Source organism: Stenella coeruleoalba (genome assembly GCF_951394435.1).
Source record: "Stenella coeruleoalba genome assembly, chromosome: 9".
NCBI lineage: Eukaryota > Metazoa > Chordata > Mammalia > Artiodactyla > Delphinidae > Stenella > Stenella coeruleoalba.
Window position 1 is genome coordinate 74,666,364 of NC_137155.1, and position 23,423 is coordinate 74,689,786.

Consider the following 23,423-nt stretch of genomic DNA (forward strand, 5'->3'; position numbering starts at 1 on the left):
CAAGAACACTGAATTCTATGTAATAGAATCCAATTTCTTTATCCTGAAGATACAGCAAATAAATAAATACAGTGTAGTTATATCTCTTACTATTACTACAACAACAGTAATAGGAAGGAATTCCCAGATATAGAGTGCTTAATAGATACCGAAATCGCTTATTAATCCAGTAAGTTAAATCTTTTAAGATACAGGATAGTCCTATGATTTGGGTACTATTATTATTCCCATTTCTCAGAGAAGGAAGTTTCCACAGTTGTAAATAGTCAAGCTTGGATTAGAAGCCCACCAGTCTGGGTTCAGGGTCTTTATTTATATTCCCTATGTTGCTATGCCTTATATTTAATATTTATTCTAAATGTATGTGGTCTCTTTAATAATCTTGTGTTATGGAAAAGGAAACTGAGATTCAGGGAGATTAAGTAATTTTCCTAAATTGAGCAGCTAATAAGTGACAGAGTTGAGACAATGTATAAGTGACTCTAAATTCCATTACACTTTTCTACCTTACCAGAGATTATTATGTGTATCTCCTTGTAAATGCACATTAAAGATTCAATCATGTTAAATACATTTTCTAAATGTAACAACTCCATGATAAAATTTCTTCTATGACATAGTTCTTTGATTAAAGATACACAAATTCTTTTTTTCTTCAGCCTTATGTTTATATGGGAAATACATTGAAAACTACTTTCGGTGACTTAAAAATTGGCAAAAATCAAAGATAATAATTTATGCATTTTTAAAAGCAAAACTGAAGTCAAATATTCTGAAGTCCGGTGTTCCTGAAGTCACTCCTTCATTATATATTCTTAATTTGGGCAAGGCAAAATTATTGAGTGTCAAATAATGTTTCTAATGTTTCTGGATTTAATTTATCATGGTAGAATTTTCTTAATTGCCAATGTCGTAATACATGTAAAATTAGAAACATTATGTTTAATTTGCTTTTGTGTCACTTTGTTTTCAAAGATAAATCTCTTTTACCTCTGGCATTAAATGATCGGTATAACAATTAATGTATGTTAGCTAATAGGGTCCTCTGAAAATGTACTTTCTAAAAAAGGGATGCAGACTCATCTGAATTCCACACTGCTTTAAGATATTATTTTTTCCCATAAGTATGATAGCAGGCCTTGATACAAACAGTTCTCAGCTCCAAGTTTATGAATGTGAAGTTAAACTATATAATATCTATATCCTTCAATATATAGATATTCATATATAGATCTATCTGATATATATGAAACTATATTATATTGACTTGATTCTTTTATAATTATCATTATATACACTCATATTAAATATACCCTGTATGGTATAGCAAATATTGCTTTTACTTATTATTTCCATATTTATGAAATACTTCAGCAACATATCAAACAAAAAGGGAGTTGGGTTCCTTTTCAATGAAAGCCACATGTCCTGTTAGATCATCCAGAATTAATTTTGATCATGGGGTCAAAACAGATTTCAGGAACATCATAGTTTCATTTCAGCAGTGTGTCCTTGCCATTTGAGACGTTTTATTTGGAGAGTGTGAGGACTGCAAACTATGGTTCATTATCAACTGTGACTTATAAAATTGCAGGCAGGAAGCTAAACTAGTAGGGTTTCTTTTCTAGAGCCCATTTTGACCACAGTAGGCACATAGAAAAAGAATATCTGTAGCCACATTCCTGCCCACCTACCTCAAGCAGCAGAATCTCTCTCTTTTTCTCACTCTCGCTCACTCACTCTTTCTCTCACTTTATTTTTCTTCCCGCTTTTATCGCCTCCCCCTCCTGCTCCCATCTCACCCTCCTTCCTTTTCTCCTTAAATATGCTCCTAAAAGACAGCCTTCATCTTCCTTTCTCAAACTCTAATTTCTGGACATTTTTTATGTTTTAAAAGTTCAGTGGGTAATTTCAACTTAGGTCAAGATGGAGAATTCTAGGAACTTCATAAAATTAGTTCAATAAATGAATAAAGTAACAAAGACCACATGATAGTCATTGTATCTGTTCATCTGTTTCCCACGCTACTAAGATCTGCTCCACCAGAATCTGTGTTTCTAGATTAGTGAATCGTCATTCTTTTTACCCCTACACAAGCCAGAAATCTGAGATCACGCTTTATTCTACCATCTTCTTCCGATCTACATCATTTTAAAAACCATATATTGAACATTGTGGTAAATGTGTCTTTTTGAGTTATGGTTTTCTCAGGGTATATGCCCAGTATTGGGATTGCTGGGTCATATGGTAGTTCTATTTTTAGTTTTTTAAGGGACCTCCATACTCTTCTCCATAGTGGCTGTATTAATTTACAGTGTTCATTGCAGCACTATTTACAGTTTACAATAGCCAGGACATGGAAGCAACCTAAGTGTCCATTGACAGATGAATGGATAAAGATGTGGTACATATATACAGTGGAATACTACTCAGCCATAAAAAGAAATGAAGTTTCTTTAGTAGTTTTAGTGAGATGGATGGACCTATAGTGAAGATAAGTCAGAAAGAGAAAACCAAATACCGTATGCTAACATATGTATATGGAATCTAAAAGAAAATAGTTCTGATGAACCTAGAGGCAGGACAGAAATAAAGACGTAGATGTAGAGAATGGACTTGAGGACATGATGGGGGGATAAGGGTAAGCTGGGATGAAGTGAGAGAGTAGCATTGACATATATACACTACCAAATATAAAATAGATAGCTAGTGGGAAGCAGCCGCAAAGCACAGAGAGATCAGCTCGGTGCTTTGTGACCACCTAGAGGGGTGGGATAGGGAGGGTGGGAGGGAGACGCAAGAGGGAGGGGATATGGGGATATATGTATACATATAGCTGATCCACTTTGTTATGCAGCAGAAACTAACACAACATTGTAAGGCAATTATACTCCAATAAAGATGTTCAGAAAAATTAAAAGCATATATTGTTGAATATAATAAGTTCTTAATGCCTCTTGAATCTTCCCACTTTCCATATTTTTACCTGGGTTCAGGCTACCACATTACCACCTACCTGGATTATTATAGTAACCTACAAATGAATGTGTGCCTCAAGGAGAAACCTTTGAAGCCATGTCTCCATGAATTAGCCAAAGTGAGTTTTTGTCAAATTTAATGACCATGTTTTTCCCTCAGTTAAAACCATTGGTCTCAGGGCTTCCCTGGTGGCTCAGTGGTTGAGAGTCCGCCTGCTGATGCAGGGGACACGGGTTCGTGCCCCGGTCCGGGGAGATCCCACATGCCGTGGAGTGGCTAGGCCCGTGAGCCATGGCCTCTGAGCCTGCGCGTCCGAAGCCTGTGCTCTGCAACGGGAGAGGCCGCAACAGTGAGAGGCCCATGTACCGCAAAAAAAAAAAAAAAAAAAAAGGCAAGGATATTAAATATGTGAGAGAATCACATACATCGCAAAAGTATCCTGTCTAAATGCCAATAATATCAACACTGGGAAACACTGTGCAGTGAAATATAAAGAAGCATATATAAGGTAATAGATATAGACTCTTCAGGACAAATTAGTGTAATGTAATGAGAGAAATCAAATGTTTGTTTATTTTTTATATACTGCATTTCCAATGCTGTGATACTCAAGCTTTAATTGTTATTATTCCATCTGAGTGATTTGTAGCCATTTAAAGGTGAAAAAATACATGAAGCATAAAGACTAGATAATAATTTGAAAAGTATTCTGTCTAGGTATAAATGCAGCTCTGTTATTCGAGTGTATGAGGTGACCATGGAAAAGGTTGGTGATGGAGAGAAGATCATATTTCAGCTTTTAAAGAACTGATGTACTGAATAGAGGAGTAAAGAAAGATTGGACATGAAAGAAAAGATAGAGGAGAGATACAGGAAGGAGAACATACTCTAAAATTTTGGTAATGTCAAAGAACCCATGGGCTTCAGTTTAAAGGATAGGTACTTTCAAGTACTTTTAATAGGTTAAAGATATATGCTAGATTCAAAAAAGTCTACTTGATTTATTGATTATAAAATGCTTCGCACAGAGTAAGTATTCCAAAAATTTGTCAAATTGACTTTCACTGGCAAGCCTGAAGAGGGCAGTTTTATGACAGTAAAAGCGCAACTATAAAGTGAAGGATTAAAGCAGAAACTCATCCAAGAAATTTGGTGATGGGAATATTTTGAAACAATGGGTGGTGACTTAAGAAAGTGAGAGGGTATGAGGTAATACATTTTTGTTTACTAAGGTTTGGATTTAAAGTTGTAAATCTTCAGTTAACAAATATCTATGGAGACCCTACCTGTTTCAGGCTCCTTGCAGGGCTGTGTATCACAGGCACATTTGTAATGGAGAAGCACATACATACACAGAAACATATATGTTCAGGGCTCCATAGAATTGCCTTCTTATTTATCTTTCAAATCCAGAAAACATCATGCTGAAAACTATCTGCTCTAGTTCTATGAATATTGCAGCACTTTTGGCAATCTAATGTGCTCTCCAGAAATTGCACCTGCCTTCTAGCAATAGTGTTTCCAGGATTGATAGAGAAGAAAAAATATACTGCCTTGTTTTATATCCTCCATTTTGTCATTTATGGGCCCCCTATAGTCCTAAAATATATGTCAGATAATTTTAGGTCTAGTAACTTATCTCTTAGGGGATAAGATGGAGGACTAAAACTGTAAACATTTTTTTTGGTTCACACATCCCTAATTATTTACCATACTTTTATGTTGCATTACTTCACTAGACCTTCTGTAAAACAAAACACCCAGACCCTGGAGAAGTCAGAAACAGCAGGCAATGATTGAGGGATTAAATACAATGAGAAGAGAAAAGGCCAGCCAACTCTCTTGCTACAATTTCCCAAGCAAGTGTCCTAGGTTTGTAGACTGGGAGGATTTTAATTGGAAAATAGTTGGAAGTTTTGACATTATTCTGGAGTCTATTAATTACTGAAATATGAATATGTTTATGACTTTAAAAGACTGGAAAGGTTACAGAAACATTCTGTCATTTAATCCAGGGGCAGGAAAGGAGGAATCCAAAGTGAGGACATAAATGCTCAGTGGTAGGGAAAATAAAAAGGCGAGTTTTATTTGCACTCTACTGAGTCCAACTTATGTAATAAAACTGTTTTACAACTTAGGGCATCAAAGTGATCACTTTTCCAGAAGATACAATTCTGGAAAGTTATCAGAATTTGAGTGTTTATAATCACTAGATATTATCTTACTTTTATCAAACATCTTATATTAAGTTTAAAATCAAAACAGAGAATCAAGTTGAACATTTGACATATTTGGCGAAACTACATATTTTTCAAAACTACCTAGGGGAAAATGGTGATGGGTTTAACTCAAATTATCATAGATAAAACATGATATGGAGAATTAAGTAGCAAGAAGGGATTAACTACAATGGACCATAAAAAATACAGAAATACAGGCAGCAGCTACTGTCTTCAGGGCTGAGGCACAATACCCAAGGAAGGAACAAATTTGCAAGACCCCCAGCTGCCAACCAGGCCTTGCTGCAGAGGGTACAACTCTGGCCCTGGGTGGTAGAGAAGTTTGCAGAGGTGCCCCAGGCCAAAGTTGATAAGCAGGAGTCCCTGTAAGGCACCTGGCAACCCTACTTAGAAGCTGCTCATAAGGATGATGCTTCTGGATTCTGCTGAAGTGAGTGCCACTGGCTGCCTCATTTGCAGCTGGAGCTTGATAGAAGTAAGAAGAGAACAGAAGCATTCCAGGATAAGTCCCTTTCTCCTCCAGTGTCCCTCTGGCGCCATCTACTGACAAAGCTTAAATATTGTGCCAGCTGGCAAGGGAGAAATATTTGCAGAATTTATAAAGGCAATGAAAAATTTGGAGCCGAGAGGCAGTAAAGTGATAACTGGCATGCCAGCTTTATAATGGCAAATGTATAAAATCTGGAAGGATTACAGATAGATGGATGGATAGGTAGATAGGAGGACATATAAAATATTTTGGAATATGGGAAACAGTGAAAATATTATATAATGTTAGGAACGATATATTATTTAGCACAGACAATTAATAGGACAGTATAAACATTAATTTTATTTTAAAAATGTTTAAATAATTAAGAACTGTAGGATTAGCACATCAGTGAGATTGTCTATGAAATAAAATTAAATAAGATGCACATAATTAGAAAAAATATAATAGACTATACATATGACTGGGAAAATAAAAATCTTTTAGACTATGTCAGGCATATCCAATGCTAACTCACTAAATTACTGAAAATTAATATAACCATCCCATATTTTCTCTACCAAAATTGCTTTTTTCTTAAAAACTGAGTCTGAAAACATAGGTTCAGTGTAGTTAATTTTCTGATAAAAGATCTCTTTTAAACAGATGCTGTTAAATTCTAAGAGATTCTTAGAATGTGAGGATCCTTGCACTGTTTCTTTGTCCATATGTATCCTATTAATGCAATAGTTCTCAAAGTGTGGTCCTGGGACCAGCAACATCAATATCACCTGGGAACTTTCTAGAAAATGAGTCCTCAGGCTCTACCCCAGACCTACTGAATGAGAGATCCTGACCTTTGGGCACAGTAATCTCTGTTTCCAGACTATCTTTAGGTAATTCTGATGCATGCTAATATTTGAGGACCACTGATAGGTTTTGCTAACATAAGTTTTCCTCACAATCATTTCAGATTTATAAAACAATAAAAGAACATCTCTTTTTAGAGATCTATTTGAGTATGTTTAATTCTGAGGGCTACTTCTTCTGGTAGAGCTTCCCATTAATTTCTGTCCTCTCTGTTGACTAAACAGATTATGAATATTGCTGTTGTCTAAAAATTATTATGTATGTAAAAATAATAACAAAATAATTTAACCTTCCTCTTTCAGAACAAATTGTTCAGTTTAGATATTTGGTGCTCCAGATATTTTAACTTTTGCCAGTTGGGGTCTTGAAGCAAATATCAGGATCAAATAGCTAACCTAACGCTGTGATACATTAAAATTGAGCATTCATGGGAATTCCAATTTTTGTTTTTCTGCAGAAAAAAATTCTCATCCCTTTCAGAGATTTCTCTATATCTGAGAACTATCATCCTACAGAATAACATTTCTTTGATAATCAAATAGTTGTAAAATCCTGTAGGGTAATGTCACCAACTTAAAGTAGATATTCCTAAACTGGATTCTGTGTTCTAGATTGCTTTTCTTTTTCTCCAACATTCAATTTTATTTTGAAACATTTTATACCGCTTGTTAGGAAACACAAGCATCCAGGTATTCTTGCTGTTTACTCATGTATACCTCTCAGACATTATATTCAAAGCAAATATAACTAAATTGTTCAAGAATCTTTGTATCCATATAGTATCTGGTTACAGGCAAAGTAACCAGACAGAGTACTCTCTGTTACAGAGTACAGAGTACTCTCTGTTACTCTTAAAGTAACAGGCAGAGTACTCTCTAGGCTTATTTCATTCTCTGTTTAAGATTTGAGCAGGCGAACAGAGCAAGTTGACCCTGAAATCTGAGATATATATTGTTTTTTGTTTAATCTAAGTTTTGTTTATGTTCATGAAATAAACTAAAGTAAATTTTGTTTACATCGCTTAAATGGTTTGTCTGCTCAGGGGAATCTTCAAACATGGTGTCTATTTTATTTTGTTTTAACAAGAGATTCTTCTGATCGCTCTCAAGTCATGGCTAAGGTAAACCTTGATACCTTAAGATTTCCTAAACTCAGTGAGCATGTAGATGCTCATCTACAGTACCTGCACTTTCTTATTAGAATGCCAGTTTCAAAAGGCATAAACAGTAAGTTCTGAGACATAAGGGCAGGATCACAAAAGAACAGTGTTCTCAATCTTATCACATTATCACCTGTTTAAGGGAACCAATTTAATAATTACTTCAACAAATACCCCAAGCAAAGATTTATTTCATTCTATGAAATAAACGTTTCTGTTTACATATATAACATGTGTACCATGTGCCGGGAAATGTGCTCAAGGATTTAGAAGTGTTATCTTTTTAAATAACAACCCAATTATTAAATATTTTATCAATGAGAAAACTGAAGAACAGAGACATTAAGTAATTTGCCAAGGTCACAGAAAGTAGCAGCAGAGATGGGTTTTAACCTCGATCATAGGGTTTTAGAGCTCATACTATTTTTTAACAGATTTTGAGGTATAATTGACATTTTAAAAACCCCTGCACATGTTTAATATATATAATTTGATGAGCATGGACATATGCATATACCCTTGATACTATCATCACAATGTAATAAACATATCTATTACCTCCAATAGTTTATTTATGCTCCCACCCCTTTTTGTGGTAAGAATGCTTAATGTGAAATCTACTCTCTTAATAAATTTTTAAATGCACAATACTTTGTTAAATATAGGTACTATGTTATACAGCAGATCTCTAGAACTCACTCATCTTGCATAACTGGAACTCAAAACCCATTGAACAAAAACTTCTATTTTCTCCTTCTCCTAGCCCCTGGCAACCACCATTCTGTTCTCTGCTTCCATGAGTTTAACTATTTCAAATACCTCGCAAAGTGAAATCATACAGTATTTGTCCTGAGACTAACTTATTTCACTTAGTATAATGTCCTCCATGTTCATCCATGTTGTTGCTAATGGCTAGATTTCTTTATTTTTCAAAGCTGAATAATATTTCATTGACCATACTGCCTCTTTGAGAATGAAAAAGCTGAAGAGAGAAATTTTTCCAGGAATAAGGTTATCATCAACTAGAACTAGAATCAACTCACAGATTTTGTTGTCACATAAATTACTCCTATGAAATTCTTCCATAGAAGGGCCAAATTTTTATGGGATTTCAGCATGCCTGGTGTTAACATTTCTTATTTCTTTTGCAATGTTTTGCTCTCCTGGACTTCAGCATCTGTTTTAATTTTGACTTCTTCCTGTGTGGCCAGATTTGTGGGAAGGTCCCATATTGAAATGTCCTGCTGATTTCCCTCAACCTTCATACCTATACTCACCCCTCTCCCACCAGTACATTTTTGAACTAAGTATTTTATCTGAAAGTTGTGATATTTAAAACTGGGATTTTAAGTCTAGATATCAACAGCTATTTATAGACTGAGGTCTATTTGAGTTTGGACAGGAATGTCATTTTGAGATGTGACATGGGTCTCCGTGGAGATGAACAGAGCAGTACAAACATCTATACTTGTTAGTGGCATAGTTATCTATAACTTGCCCTTTAAAAGGTGCTTTTATCATAGAAAAGAGAGGAACTGATTAACATCCTTATATCAATATACTATGCATCTGCACAAAAGAATGAAGATGTTCTTTATGTATTAATAAGAAGAGATTTCTAATAAATGTTTTTACATGAAACAAGAAAGGTGTACAGTGCATCCTGTAGGATGAAACTGTGTGCGTATTGTGTGTCCCCTATAAGGGATATAAAAGTGTCTATGATTGTCAGCACACTTTAACAACAGTAAAATGTTGTTGGGATAACAACAACATTGATGAGGAACACAGCTTGGAGAAAGACTTTACACTTTTTAATATTTTTTGTTGTTTAACTCATGTGAAAGTTTTAGAAATTTAGAATAAAAATTTAAAAATATATACGGAAAAACTGTTCCAAGGAAGGTAAGTCAATTCAGTAAAAACATACAAAGGGAAGGGTTAGTTTTTTCAGAAATGAATTACTACAAGATTATAGCAAAAAATGAACATGATACCAGAGGAGAAAAAGAAAAACAAGTTCAATTTAATAAAATAGTGAGTCTAGAAGCTGATCAAGTGCAGTTGAACACATTTTTTGCAAAGTGAACACACACCTCTGTTACTCTCACACTAATCAAGATATAGAACATTGTTGGCATCCAAAAATGTCTCTACTCCTCCCTCCTATTTATTATACATCAAAAGGCAATCTATATTATCACTTCTATCACCAAAGATTAGTTTTGTCTTTTTTTGAATTATCCGTATATAGAATCATATAGTTTGCCCCATCTTGTATCTCATTTCCTTCACTTAAAGTTTTATGTTTGTGTGTAGAGGTAGTTTGATCTTTCTCAGTGATGTAGAGTATTCAATGGTATGGATATACACGAATTTAACCATTCTACTGCTGATAGACATTTGAGTTGAATCAGTTTTTGGCTTTTGCAAATAACGCTGTTAACTTTTTTGGTACACATCTTTTGGTATATTTCTTGTGGGTTTATTTGCCTAGAACAATTGCTTATTCATGGGATTTGCCTCGCCCAGCTTTAGTAAATATTGATAATGTTCCAGACTGGTTGTACAATTTATATTTCTATCAAGCCCTACCATTTTATTGTTGTTTGCATTTCCCTGGTTATCATTGTCTATTAGTTTATTTTCTAACTTTGTGAAACACTTTGTCTTAGGTGCATATTTTTATAGAACAATGTGAATTTTTTCTTCATTTATGAGTTATTTTAAGATATATCAACTCATGTTATTATATACTAAGTTTAATGTTGTTGTTGGTTTTTAAGAAGCCCTAATTAATAAAATATATGTTAATTCAATACCATCATTTACTTTTATGATGTTTTTAAGTATTTATAATTTTTATGACTTTACGTGTTCTCTTTATTTTGCTTTTGCTTCTAATTTATTTTGACTTATTCTTCTCTTAACACCTTAACTTATATAATGTTATGAAGTAAATTTATCTTCTTATTTTTATAGTAGTTAATAACTCCATATTATGAACAATGAGAAAACTAATGTATTTCCTTTTTCTTCCTCTCCCCATTCTCTCCTCTACCACTGTTCTAGTTAATAATATTATTAGTAATTAGTTTATCTTTGTGATGCAAATACGAATACAGTCCCATTACTTGATTTATATCTTTTGTATAATCATCTTTTATTACAGTTATTATAAATGAGGAAATAAGCCTTCTTACCTTCTTCCTATGTGTTTTCTCTTTTATTGATAATTGTATCTATAATCTCTACATTGTTGGAGCAGATCAGTCTTTTAAATTCCCACATTTGTTTTATCTCAGTTCTAATTTCAGACACATGTAGTGCTCATTACTAATTCTTTCATCATAATATCTGTAGTTATAAATCAGTTGCCTCATGAAGTACTATGGAAACATTCTCTGAGTTGTTTCATATTCAAAAGTATGACACAAAGTCCTTATGCTCACACTTTTATACCTTAAGTGTCTTGTAGCTTTTGCTTCATTGTTTTCTGATATTGAATATTGCTGTGGAAATTTCTTAAGCTATCCTGATTTTTTTCCTTTTGATAAGTGTTTTGAAACTTACCTTGACCAGGCAGGTTTGTTTTCTTTTTCTTTGAAGACCATTACATTTAGTAGATAATTTTTCAATGGAGGTCATTCTGGGTCAGTTTGGTCAATTACCCATGGGTAAGCCTCTTAATAACTAGAGTCAATCTTTCCTAATTTTAGGAAATTTTCTTTGATTATATTTGTCTTTTTCCTCTGTACTATGAAGTACAGGGGAAAAAGTATTTAGTTACATTTTGGAAACCTTCAATTGTATATACTGTCTTAGATGGGTTGAAGTTATTCTGAGGAGATTTGTATGCCAGATATTTACCAAAGAGGGTTCTTGGGATAAATACCTGTGGAAATTGGGGAAAAGGAGCTTGATGAGCAAAAGCAAAAGTATGATGTGCAAAGCAGTCCCCAGATAGGGCTTAGCCAACTCAATGAAGACTGGAGAATGGTTAGTGGATAGAGTGGTTAATTCTCAATGCTGTGATTGGTCTTGGGCCCACACTTGCTATTCTTAGTCTCCCTCTTCTACTCTATATTTTAGTTTTTCCTCACCCTCACTAGCAATTCTGATCTCACTGGCTTATTTTGTTGCACTACTCAAACTTTCAAAGTCCTTCTCAGACTGAGATTGCTGCAGTTGAACATTTTCCCAACAAAATTGTATCTAAGTGTATCACCTGTGTGTCAAACACAGTCCTCTAAGATTCCATTGTATACAAAAACTCCTACTTCTTCTTGATAATTAGAGACAGTCATCCCTCTGAAGATGACTTCTTTTCTTCTCTGCTTGTCCCTTGGCATGAAATAACTGAAGTGCCCAGTTGGCAGTCACAGCCTACAACTCAGTACCATTTCCCCTGATGAGAGGATATCCTGTTTGGACTAGGAGTTCTTAACACATATAATCTAGAGTTGTGGCATCAGGGAGCACAAAATCCCCAATTGTGTTTGTGAAAGTGATGGTAAGCCCTTTGTTCTTCCATACCTTTGTTACTGGACACACGCAGTCTATCTATATATAAAGTTCTTTGATTTAAGTGCTGAAAGATGACATTCTATTCTTGTAAAGATTCACCTCCATGTTGGCATTACAGCTATGCATTCAGCAGTTTGTATCATAACTTTGCCTGGCTGGCAGCTTTTGGATTGTATGATATGTGATATGACAAGTGTATCTCATGGAGATTGGAACACTCCTGCTCTTCTTTTGCTGTAATTTGAAACGATGTCATGAGGCATCTAGTATCCGTGGATTAAATTCTCTGCAAACCCTCTGGTAATAGTGCCGGCTGTGGCCATATAAGTATAAAAGGAAAATCCATATCCAGAATATGTGTATTTTTCTAACAATGTGATTTGCTTGATTTTCTAGGGCTCCAATGCAGTCAGTGTTCCACCAGTTGAACAAACAGGTCTTCAGGGAATTCGTGCAGTGGGAATCAGCATTGATTTTTGTTGCTGGTAAGTTAGATATTTGGTAGTAGCAGTTCGGAAACATGGTAAGTTGTTCCATGTATAGCCTCCATCCCTGCCGTCATGACTACTTCATTTATGAACCTATTATATCAACATTGGGGTGGTTGAGGTCTATTGGCTGAGCATTTTGTCTGCCTGGTTACTTGGTATTTGTTCTGTGGTGAGTACACTCTTGTGGGTGTTAGTTATTATGCAATCTAAAGATCTCCACACTTTCTTTCACTCCCATATACCTGCAATATACCTCAATTCCAGTCCTCCATGTCGTAGATCTTTCACTTTCATTCTTCTTCCTCCCAGGCCTTTGACTAGCTGGCCAATGAATTCACTAATGTTCCCACTCCTTCCATTCGAAATAGTCAAGTGCACTGCACAAATCTCTTCAAATCTCAGAAATCTAAGGTTTTCTTCACCACTATCTTTAGAGGCCACTCCTGAGTGAGGCTTTAGTGCAACATTACTAAACTTTGGTTATTCATGAACCAAGTTGGAATTTTTTTCCTTCTCTGTTATTTGGTTGTAAGGGATGATCTCAAGGGTCCATAACCGTGCAGTGAAGGAGGGCCTCATGTGCAATATTGGTGAATGTCATGGGTATCTGGGTGGCCTGCTCATGTAGCTTGCAGTTCTGTTCATGTGTGATCCCAGATGTACACTCCCATCTTATGGTGGAATATTGCTGGGCCTGCCCAACTTATGACTCACTGAGTTTGAGAAAGCCCAGTTCATGATGAAGAATGCTTCCTACATTGTCCCTTGATTTTCCATGTCAAGAGCTCTGTCTCTGTCAGTATCCAGTAATGTGCCAGGAACTATTTTTCAAAAAGTACAGAATTCTCTACTTCGGATGGCATGGCCTTGTCCAGAAATCTAGTTTCCTGCATTATAATTTTATTTACTATTTCCCCCAGCCAGTCCATTATTTTCCAAGCATTTGACATCCCAGTTTACATAGCTAAATGTTTGAAAAACTTTTCCATTGTCTTATGCCTGGAGCTATCTGTGGTCCATCTACCACAGGTGATAGAATCATCACTGCCAGCTGGAGATTAAGATGATTTGGGCACAAAATCCAATATTAGTATTTGCTTTCTTGAACCACTCCACTTCTGGTAACAATTGTCAAACTTTGGATGTCCCGAGAGTAGCTAGTGATTAATGTTAAAGATTTTATTAGGAAGTGCCCAGTATTGACAACTGTGGAAGGGAGACAGAGGAAGCAGATTTGGACAGGAGATGTGTTACCAAGCAATCCCAATGAAGGGTTTAAATTATCTAATGAGCTCTGAAGCTGGGTGAGACTTTCAGAGTTACCCTGAATTGGGCAAAGGGGCTGTGCCTTTATAGTCTAACTTTGATCAGTCACTGAATATAGGCTGCTTCTGGAATAGGCATGGCTTTGAAAAAATCCGTTATTTTTCAACTGAGGCAATTTCCAAAGGGACTGAGGGCTGAGGGTTATCTTCTGGCAGCAATCCTCATAGCTGGGGGCAATAAATCTTTCATTCATAAAGGGAGACATTGAAAGCTCAACACAGTGTGTTTATTACAAATATGTTGGATTTATTTTCTCTGTAATTACACACACACTCACACACAAAAAAACAATAGGGCAGGGCTTCCCTGGTGGCGCAGTGGTTGAGAGTCTGCCTGCCGATGCAGGGGACACGGGTTCGTGCCCCTGTGCGGGAAGATCCCACATGCCGCCAAGCAGCTAGGCCCGTGAGCCATGGTCACTGAGCCTGGGCGTCCGGAGCCTGTGCTCCGCAACGGGAGAGGCCACAACAGTGAGAGGCCCACGTACCGCAAAAAAAAAAAAAAAAAAAAAAAAAAATAGGTCAACAACTTTCTTGATAGTTTTTCTTTGTCAGTTAATTCCTTTTATTAATATTTTATCCTTTTCTTTGTAGTATATTTTTACAGATACTGTGCTAGTTCTTCCCTTTTTTATGTCTCTTAGAATGAGATTCTTTTTCCTGGTCCATTTGTTTACTGGGTCTCTCCTGTTAGAAATTGGTAATTTTAACATTTCTGGATAGCTTATTTTCACAATACAAAAGTCTTCTTTTTCTAAGTAACCACAAACACATACTGCTTCCTGCAAACATGGCTTGTTTATATAGTTTTAGTGCAATCTTACTGACTCTATTTTTCTGAAATTAACTGGGTTAGAATGGCTTCTGCCAACATCCAATTCATTTTATGTTTTCTTACATCTTCACCCTTTTTGCCTTTAGCTTATATTTGCTCCTCAGAAAGTGTATTTTGTGATCCTCTAGAGCTGGATTCAACACCTGGAATATATGTTAAATTTCTTTCCACTTCCTTATATGAATACTCTGCATAAGCATTGTTCCTTTTGGCAGTCCTAATTAGTATTATGGTTTTATTTAAAAATTTGTTTGAGTTTATATTTTTCTTATACTTATAGCTTTTGAGTGATTTCTAAGAGGAGAGAGGAAATACGTTCAATTTTCCGATCCATACAAATTCTGGAAACTGACCAATACATATATAAGAATAAGCTCCTTAAAAGTCTTTCTACAGATGTAATTAAACTTGCAGTATATTTTTAAAATAGCTTGGGAAAAATTGGCAGCCTTGTAATAGTAAGTAGTTCAATCTATTAACCTGGCATTTATCCTAGTGTTCCCTTATATCTTTTAAGAGAATCATGCTTAATACCTCAAAGTGTATATTACCATTCTGGATAGTATTTTGCTTTCTATTATATTTCCTAGGTGATTATTGCTGATATATGGTAATGCTATTGATTTTTGTTAGCTGAGGTTATATGTGGCAACCTTGTCAAGCTCTCTTATTTGTTATAGGCTGTTGTTGATACTCTTCATTTTTCTATGCAGTTTTATTTTCTTCAGAATCATGCCTCACTTCTTTCTCTCTTCTTCCTCTGAGATATGTTCATCAATTGTAGTTCATCTTGTTCATATTGAAAGACAGTAGGCATTCTAGTGTCTTCCAAATTTTTAAAGGGATTACATGTATATTTATCTATGTTGTTTCCTATATACAGTTAGTATATGACCTATGTTAGGTAAGGATAATTCCCACTTATTACTAATTCTGAGAATTATTAAATATTCTGAGATGTTGAACCTTATCAAATGCTTTTCTACATTAATTTACAATTTATATCTCAATTCATTAATGGTAAGACACTTTGACAAAAGTTTCTCTTCCTAAAGTCACTTTTGAATTCCTAGGATAAAACCTATATACACATTTTTAAAATACAAAGACAGACTCAATTAGATAATATAATCATTAAAAACTGTGGCATTTTTGATCACAAGAAAAATTAATTTTCTTTTATTGTACCATCTTTACTAATTTTGAAATTAAGTTTATTTAACAAATAAGTAAGGCAGTTATCTTATGGGTTTTTTTCTAGTAAAACTTGTGTAAGAGAGTTCCTTGATAGTTTGGTAGAATAATCATTTAAAGCAATTTTGTAAATCCATAAAGATGTGTGTGGGGAGTGAAGGGGTGTGGGAGTGGAGAAGCAGTTAGAGGTCTCTAATTAGCATTTCAATTACTGTCATGCTCGTTTTTGTCTACTTTGCCAATTTTGACATTTTGTATTTTTCCAGAAGAGTATTTCATTTTGTCAATGTTTGAAATATATTGGCATATAATTGTGTGTGTGTACACACAAATGTGTATATATTCATTTATATGTACATAGTATATATATAATATTTATATATATACTATATTTTGCCTAAATTAATTTCATTTAAAAATTTGCATTTTGTTTACTCTTATCTTCTTTCTTTTATAAAATACCAAGTTTTGCTGGAGCTGTTTTTGCTTCATCAGTCTTCTCCAAAAAACATCTTTTAGCTATTTCAACTTATTAATCATGCTAATCAAATTTCCTACAATATGAAAGGTTTCTGTAAGTTTTTCTGTTATTTGGCAAATCCTTCAACCTCTCTTTGGCTTGTTTTAGGTCTAGGGTACTTGTTGGATGAGAGGGAGCTAGGAATCCAACATCTTTTCAAAAGTTAGCATCTTTTTAGGAGCCATGCCAGGAAAAATTTCAAAAGGTATTGATGGAGACAGGGAGGGTAGCTGTAAAGCCAGAAAGGAAGGTGTTTGTGTGTTAAGGGTGCTTTTAGCTATTTGTGTAAGACAGTACACAAATGATGTCTTAATAATTGAGGCCTACTTAGTCTTCTCAGTGCATTAAATTCTGGCAGGCAGATTTTACTGGCATAAATTTAATGGCTAAGTGTTGTAAGAACTCTGAGCCATCATCTTGCATTACCTTAATTTGTGTTGCTATAGCATTTACATTTAATCCGTGTTTAGCACTTACTGGGTGCCAGGTTTGTTTATTTTTATTCTTTTACATTTAATCCTCACAAAAAACTGTGAAGTAGGTCTTATTATTTCTCTCATAGATGACTCTGAAGTCATATATCTCATTGGTCAACACTGAGGTACAGCCTATTCCTTTTCTAGGAATTGGACTTGTCCTCCATGAAATCAAAGCATCTCTGCCAATATCAGAAGACATGACAGGGTTCTGTTATGAGGTGAAAATGAGGGGGTAGGAATAATAGTCTTTAAAACAAAATCTTTGTGGAAGAATTAAAAATATGGAAGGATCAAATGAAAAGTTTATGATAGGATATAGTGAAAGATAAATTATGTAAATTTCTTGGAGCCTGGAGCCACGTAATTGATATCATTAGTATCAACTGACTTTATATGAACAATAAATAAACAAAATGGTTTCAATAATTTTGTTTTCTTGTTTTAAATAGATCAGATGCTTTTTTACAACAAATGACAACAATACAGAGAAATAAAACCAGGATCATATTCTGAAATGTAAAACTTTGTTATATGGAACTCTATAATCTTTGAAAATATTCAATAGGATATAAGTAAAAAGTGAATTGTGCTAAAAAAAATACAGTGTAATACAGAAAAAAATCAAGTGCATTTATTGACCACCAGAAAGATTATTTTTGACAGAAGATATGTAAGATTGATCATAAAAGTTTTTCACTAATATTTTAGAATTGTTGGAGAAAATTATAAGAAAAAATTTTTAATTGGATATTATTGAGTAACAGAATTAACAAAACTGAAAGTATGTTATTAATTGTCTGGAGAAAACAAGGAAGATAAATCAGAAAAACATCCATGTTCTGAGATCTTTGTAAAATGCATGTAATTATAGTTGTAATAAACTTGAACTATTATCTAAAATGAATATAAGATCATGGTTATTTAAGCTGTTATAGCATGAGATGTAATAATGGATAAAACGACAGCAAACTTGAATTGTGCAATGGAATAGATTTAATTTGTTAGCTATGTGAAGCAGGTCATATGAACACAGGAATTCGTAGCATTCTGGATTGTTCTAACTCTGTGAAATTGCTCATGCTTTTTTCTATATAACTTCCCTACACTTTTTTTCTTTTTTTTTAAACATCTTTATTGGAGTATAATTGCTTTACAATGGTGTGTTAGTTTCCGCTTTATAACAAAGTGAATCAGCTGTACATATACATATATACCCATATCTCCTGCCTCTTGCATCTCCCTCCCACCCTCCATATCCCACCCCTATAGGTGGTCACAAAGCCTGGAGCTGATCTCCCTGTGCTTTGCGGCTGCTTCCAACTATTATCTATTTTACATTTGGTAGTGTATATATGTCCATGCTACTCTCTCACTTCATCCCAGCTTACCCTTCCCCCTTCAGTGTTCTCAAGTCAATTCTCTACGTCTACATCTTTATTCCTCTCCTGCCTCTAGGTTTTTCAGAACCACTTTTTTTTTTTTTTTTTAGATTCCACATATATGTATTATATAATGGTATTTGTTTTTCTTTCTGACTTATTCGGTCTGTATGACAGACTCTAGGTCCATCTACCTCACTGCAAATAACTCAATTTCATTTCCTTTTATGGCTGAGTAATATTGCATTGTATATATGTGCCACATCTTCCTTATCCATTCATCTGTCAATGGACACTTAGGTTGCTTCCATGACCTGGCTATTTTAAATAGAGCTGCAATGAACATTGTGGTACATGACTCTTTTTGAATTATGGTTTATTCAGGGTATATGCCCATTAGTGGGATTGCTGGGTTGTATGGTAGTTGTATTTTTAGTTTTTTAAGGAACCTCCATACTGTTCTCCATAATGGCTATATCAATTTACATTCCCACCAATAGTGCAAGAGTGTTCTGTTTTCTCCACACCCTCTCCAGCATTTATTGTTTGTAGATTTTTTGATGATGGGCATTCTGACTGGTGTGAGGTGAAACCTCATTGTAGTTTTGATTTGCATTTCTCTAATGATTAGTGATATTGAGCATTCTTTCATGTGTTTGTTGGCAATTTGTATATTTTCTTTGGAGAAATGTCTATTTAGGTCTTCTGCCCATTTTTGGATTGGGTTTTTTGTTTTTTTGAAATTGAGCTGCATGAGCTGCTTGTAAATTTTGGAGATTAATCCTTTGTCAGTTGTGTCATTTGCAAATATTTTCTCCCATTCTGAGGGTTGTCTTTCCATCTCGTTTATGGTTTCCTTTGCTGTGCAAAAGCTTTTAAGTTTCATTAGGTCCCATTTGTTTATTTTTGTTTTTATTTCCATTTCTCTAGGAGGTGGGTCACAAGGATCTTGCTGTGATTTATGTCATAGAGTGTTCTGCATATGTTTTCCTCTAAGAGTTTGATAGTGTCTGGCCTTACATTTAGATCATTAATCCATTTAGAGTTTATTTTTGTGTAGGGTGTTAGGAAGTGTTCTAATTTCATTCTTTTACATGTAGCTGTCCAGTTTCCCAGCAACATTTATTGAAGAGGCTGTCTTATCTCCATTGTATAGTCTTGCCTCCTTTATCAAAAATAAGGTGACCATATGTGCATGGGTTTATCTCTGGGCTTTCTATCCTGTTCCATTGATCTATATTTCTGTTTTTGTGCCAGTACCATACTGTCTTGATGACTGTAGCTGTGTAGTATAGCCTAAGGTCCAGGACCCTGATTCCTCCAACTCTGTTTTTCTTTCTCAAGATTGCTTTGGCTATTTGGGGTCTTTTGTATTTCCATACAAATGGTGATATTTTTTGCTCTAGTTCTGTCAAAAATGCCATTGGTAGTTTGATAGGGATTGCACTGAATCTGTAGATTGCTTTGGGTAGTATAGTCATTTTCACAATATTGATTCTTCCAATCCAAGAACATGGTATATCTCTCCATCTGTTTGTATCATCTTTAATTTCTTTCATCAGTGTCTTATAGTTTTCTGCATACAGGTCTTTTCTCTACTTAGGTAGGTTTATTCCTAGGTATTTTATTCTTAATGTTGCAATGGTAAATGGGAGTGTTTCCTTAATTTCTCTTTCAGATTTTTCATGATTAGTGTATAGGAATGGAAGAGATGTCTGTGCATTAATTTTGTATCCTGCTACTTTACCAAATTCATTGATTAGATCTAGTAGTTTTCTGGTAGAGTCTTTAGGATTCTCTATGCATTGTATCATGTCATCTGTAAACAGTGACAGCATGACTTATGCTTTTCCGATTTGCATTCCTTTTATTTCTTTTTATCCTCTGATTGCTGTGGCTAAAACTTCCAAAACTATGGTGAATAATAGTTGTGAGAGTGGGCAACCTTGTCTTGTTCCTGATCTTAGTGGAAATGGTTTCAGTTTTTCACCATTGAGAACGATGTTGGCTGTGGGTTTTTCATATATGGCCTTTATTAAGTGTAGGTAAGTTCCCTCTATGCCTACTTTCTGAAGCGTTTTTATGATAAATGGGTGTTCAATTTTGTCGAATTTTTGAATTTTGGTTTTTCTCCATCAATTTGTTAATATGATTTATCACATTGATTGATTTTCATATACTGAAGAATCCTTGCATTCGTGGGATAAACCCCACTTGATCATGGTGTATGATCCTTTTAATGTGCTTTTGGATTCTGTTTGCTACTATTTTGTTGAGGTTTTTTGCATCTGTGTTCACCAGTGATATTGGCCTGTAGTTTTCTTTCTTTGTGACATCTTTGTCTGGTTTTGGTATCAGGGTGATGGTGGCCTCATAGAATGAGTTTGGGAGTGTTCTTCCTTCTGCTATATTTTGGAAGAGTTTGAGAAGGATAGGTGTTAGCTCTTCTCTAAATGTTTGATAGAATTCACCTGTGAAGCCATCTGGTCTTGGGCTTTTGTTTGTTGGAAGATTTTTAATCACAGTCTCAATTTCAGTGCTTATGATTGGTCTGTTTATATTTTCTATTTCTTCCTGCTTCAGTCTCAGAAGTTTGTGCTTTTCTAAGAATTTGTCCATTTCTTCCAGGTTGTCCATTTTATTGGCATATAGTTGCTTGTAGTAATCTCTCATGATCCTTTGTATTTCTGCAGTGTCAGTTGTTACTTCTCCTTTTTTCATTTCTAATTCTATTGATTTGAGTCTTGTCTCGTTTTTTCTTGAAGAGTCTGGCTAATGGTTTGTCTTTTTTTTTTTTTTATCTTCTCTAAGAACCAGCTTTCAGTTTTATTGATCTTTGCTATTGTTTCCTTCATTTCTTTTTCATTTATTTCTGATCTGATCTCTATGATTTCTTTCTTTCTGCTAACTTTGGGGGGGTTTTGTTCTTCTTTCCCTAATTGCTTTACGTGTAAGGTTAGGTTGTTTATTTGAGATGTTTTTTCTTTCTCGGGGTAGGATTTTATTGCTATGAACTTCCCTCTTAGAACTGCTTTTGTTGCTTTCCATAGGTTTTGGGTTGTTGTGTTTTCCTTGTCATTTGTTTCTAGGTATTTTTTGATTTTCTCTTTGATTTCTTCAGTGATCTCTTGGTTGTTTAGTAGTGTATTGTTTAGCCTCCATGTGTTTGTATTTTTTACAGGTTTTTTTCCTGTAATTGATATCTAGTCTCATAGTGTGTGGTCGGAAAAGATACTTGTTATGATCAATTTTCATAAATTTACCAAGGCTTGATTTCTGACCCAATATATGATCTATCCTGGAGAATGTTCCATGAGCACTTGAGAAGGAAGGGTATTCTTTTGTTTTTGGATGGAATGTAATATAAATATGAATTAAGTCCATATTGTTTAATGTATCATTTAAAGCTTGTGTTTGCTTATTTATTTTCATTTTGGATGATCTGTCCATTGGTGAAAGTTGGGTGTTAAAATCCCCTACCATGATTGTGTTACTGTCGATTTCCCCTTTTATGGCTTTTAACATTTGCTTTATGTATTGAGGTGCTCCTATGTTCTGTGCATAAATATTTTCAGTTGTAATACCTTCTTCTTGGATTGATCCCTTGATCATTATGTAGTGTCCTTCTTTCTCTGTTGTAATAGTCTTTACTTTAAAGTCTATTTTGTCTGATACAAGAATTGCTACTCCAGCTTTCTTCTGATTTCCATTTGCATGGAATATCTTTTTCCATCCCCTCACTTTCAGTCTGTATGTGTTCATAGGCCTGAAGTGGGTCTCTTGTAGACAGCATATATATACGAGCCTTGTTTTTATATCTATTCAGCCAGTCTGTGTCTTTTCGTTGGAGCATTTAGTCCATTTACATTTAAGATAATTATCAATATATATGTTCCTATTACCATTTTCTCAATTGTTTTGGGTTTGTTGTTGTAGGTCTTTTCCTTCCCTTGTGTTTCCTGCCTAGAGAAGTTCCTTTAGTATTTATTGTAAAGCTGGTCTGATGGTGCAGTATTCTCTTTGCTTTTGCATGTCTGTAAAGGTTTTAATTTCTCTGTAGAATCTGAATGAGATCCTTGCTGGGTAGAGTAATCTTGGTTGTAGGTTTTGCCCTTTCATCACTTTAAATTTGTCCTGCCACTCCCTTCTGGCTTGCACAGTTTCCGCTGAAAGATCAGCTTTTACCCTTATGGGGATTCTGTAGTATGTTATTTGATTTTTTTTTCCTTGCTGCTTTTAATATTTTGTCTTTGTATTCGATTTTTGATAGTTTGATTAATATGTGTCTTGGCATGTTTCTCCTTGATTTTATCCTGGATGGTACTCTCTGTACTTCCTGGACTTGATTGACTGTTTCCTTTCCCATATTAGAGGAGGTTTCAACTATAATCTCTTCAAATATTTTCTCAATCCCTTTCTTTTCTCTTCTTCTTCTGGGACCTCTATAATTCGAATGTTGTGGCATTTAATGTTGTCCCAGAGGTCTCTGAGACTGTCCTCAATTCTTTTCATTCTTTTTTCTTTATTCTGCTCTGCAGTAGTTATTTCCACTATTTTAATTTCCAGGTCACTTATCTGTTCTTCTGCTTCAGTTATTCTACTATTGATTCCTTCTAGAGAATTTTTAATTTCATTTATTGTGTTGTTCATCATTGTTTGTTTGCTCTTTAGTTCTTCTAGGTCCTTGTTGAACATTTCTTGTATTTTCTCCATTCTATTGCCAATATTTTGGCAATCATCTTTACTATCTACTTACTATCATCTTTACTATCTTTACTTACTACTTTACTGGATCATCTTTACTATCATTACTCTGAATTCTTTTTCTGGTAGTCTGCCTATTTCGTCTTCATTTGTTAGGTCTGGTGGGTTTTTACCTTGGTCCTTCATCTGCTGTGCATTTCTCTGTGTTCTCCTTTTGTCTCACTTACTGTGTTTGGTGTCCCTTTTTCACAG

General features: G+C 34.7%; 1 protein-coding gene across 1 annotated transcript in view; it reads left to right on the plus strand.

The window, feature by feature from the left end:
* LOC307191693 (uncharacterized protein) overlaps nt 1-23,423 on the plus strand; it is a 509,460-nt gene that overhangs the window by 42,319 nt on the left and 443,718 nt on the right. The window contains exon 2 of the mRNA XM_079931879.1: nt 12,641-12,729. Coding sequence (XP_079788005.1) covers nt 12,641-12,729 — 89 coding nt within the window. The remainder of the gene's footprint in view (nt 1-12,640; nt 12,730-23,423) is intronic.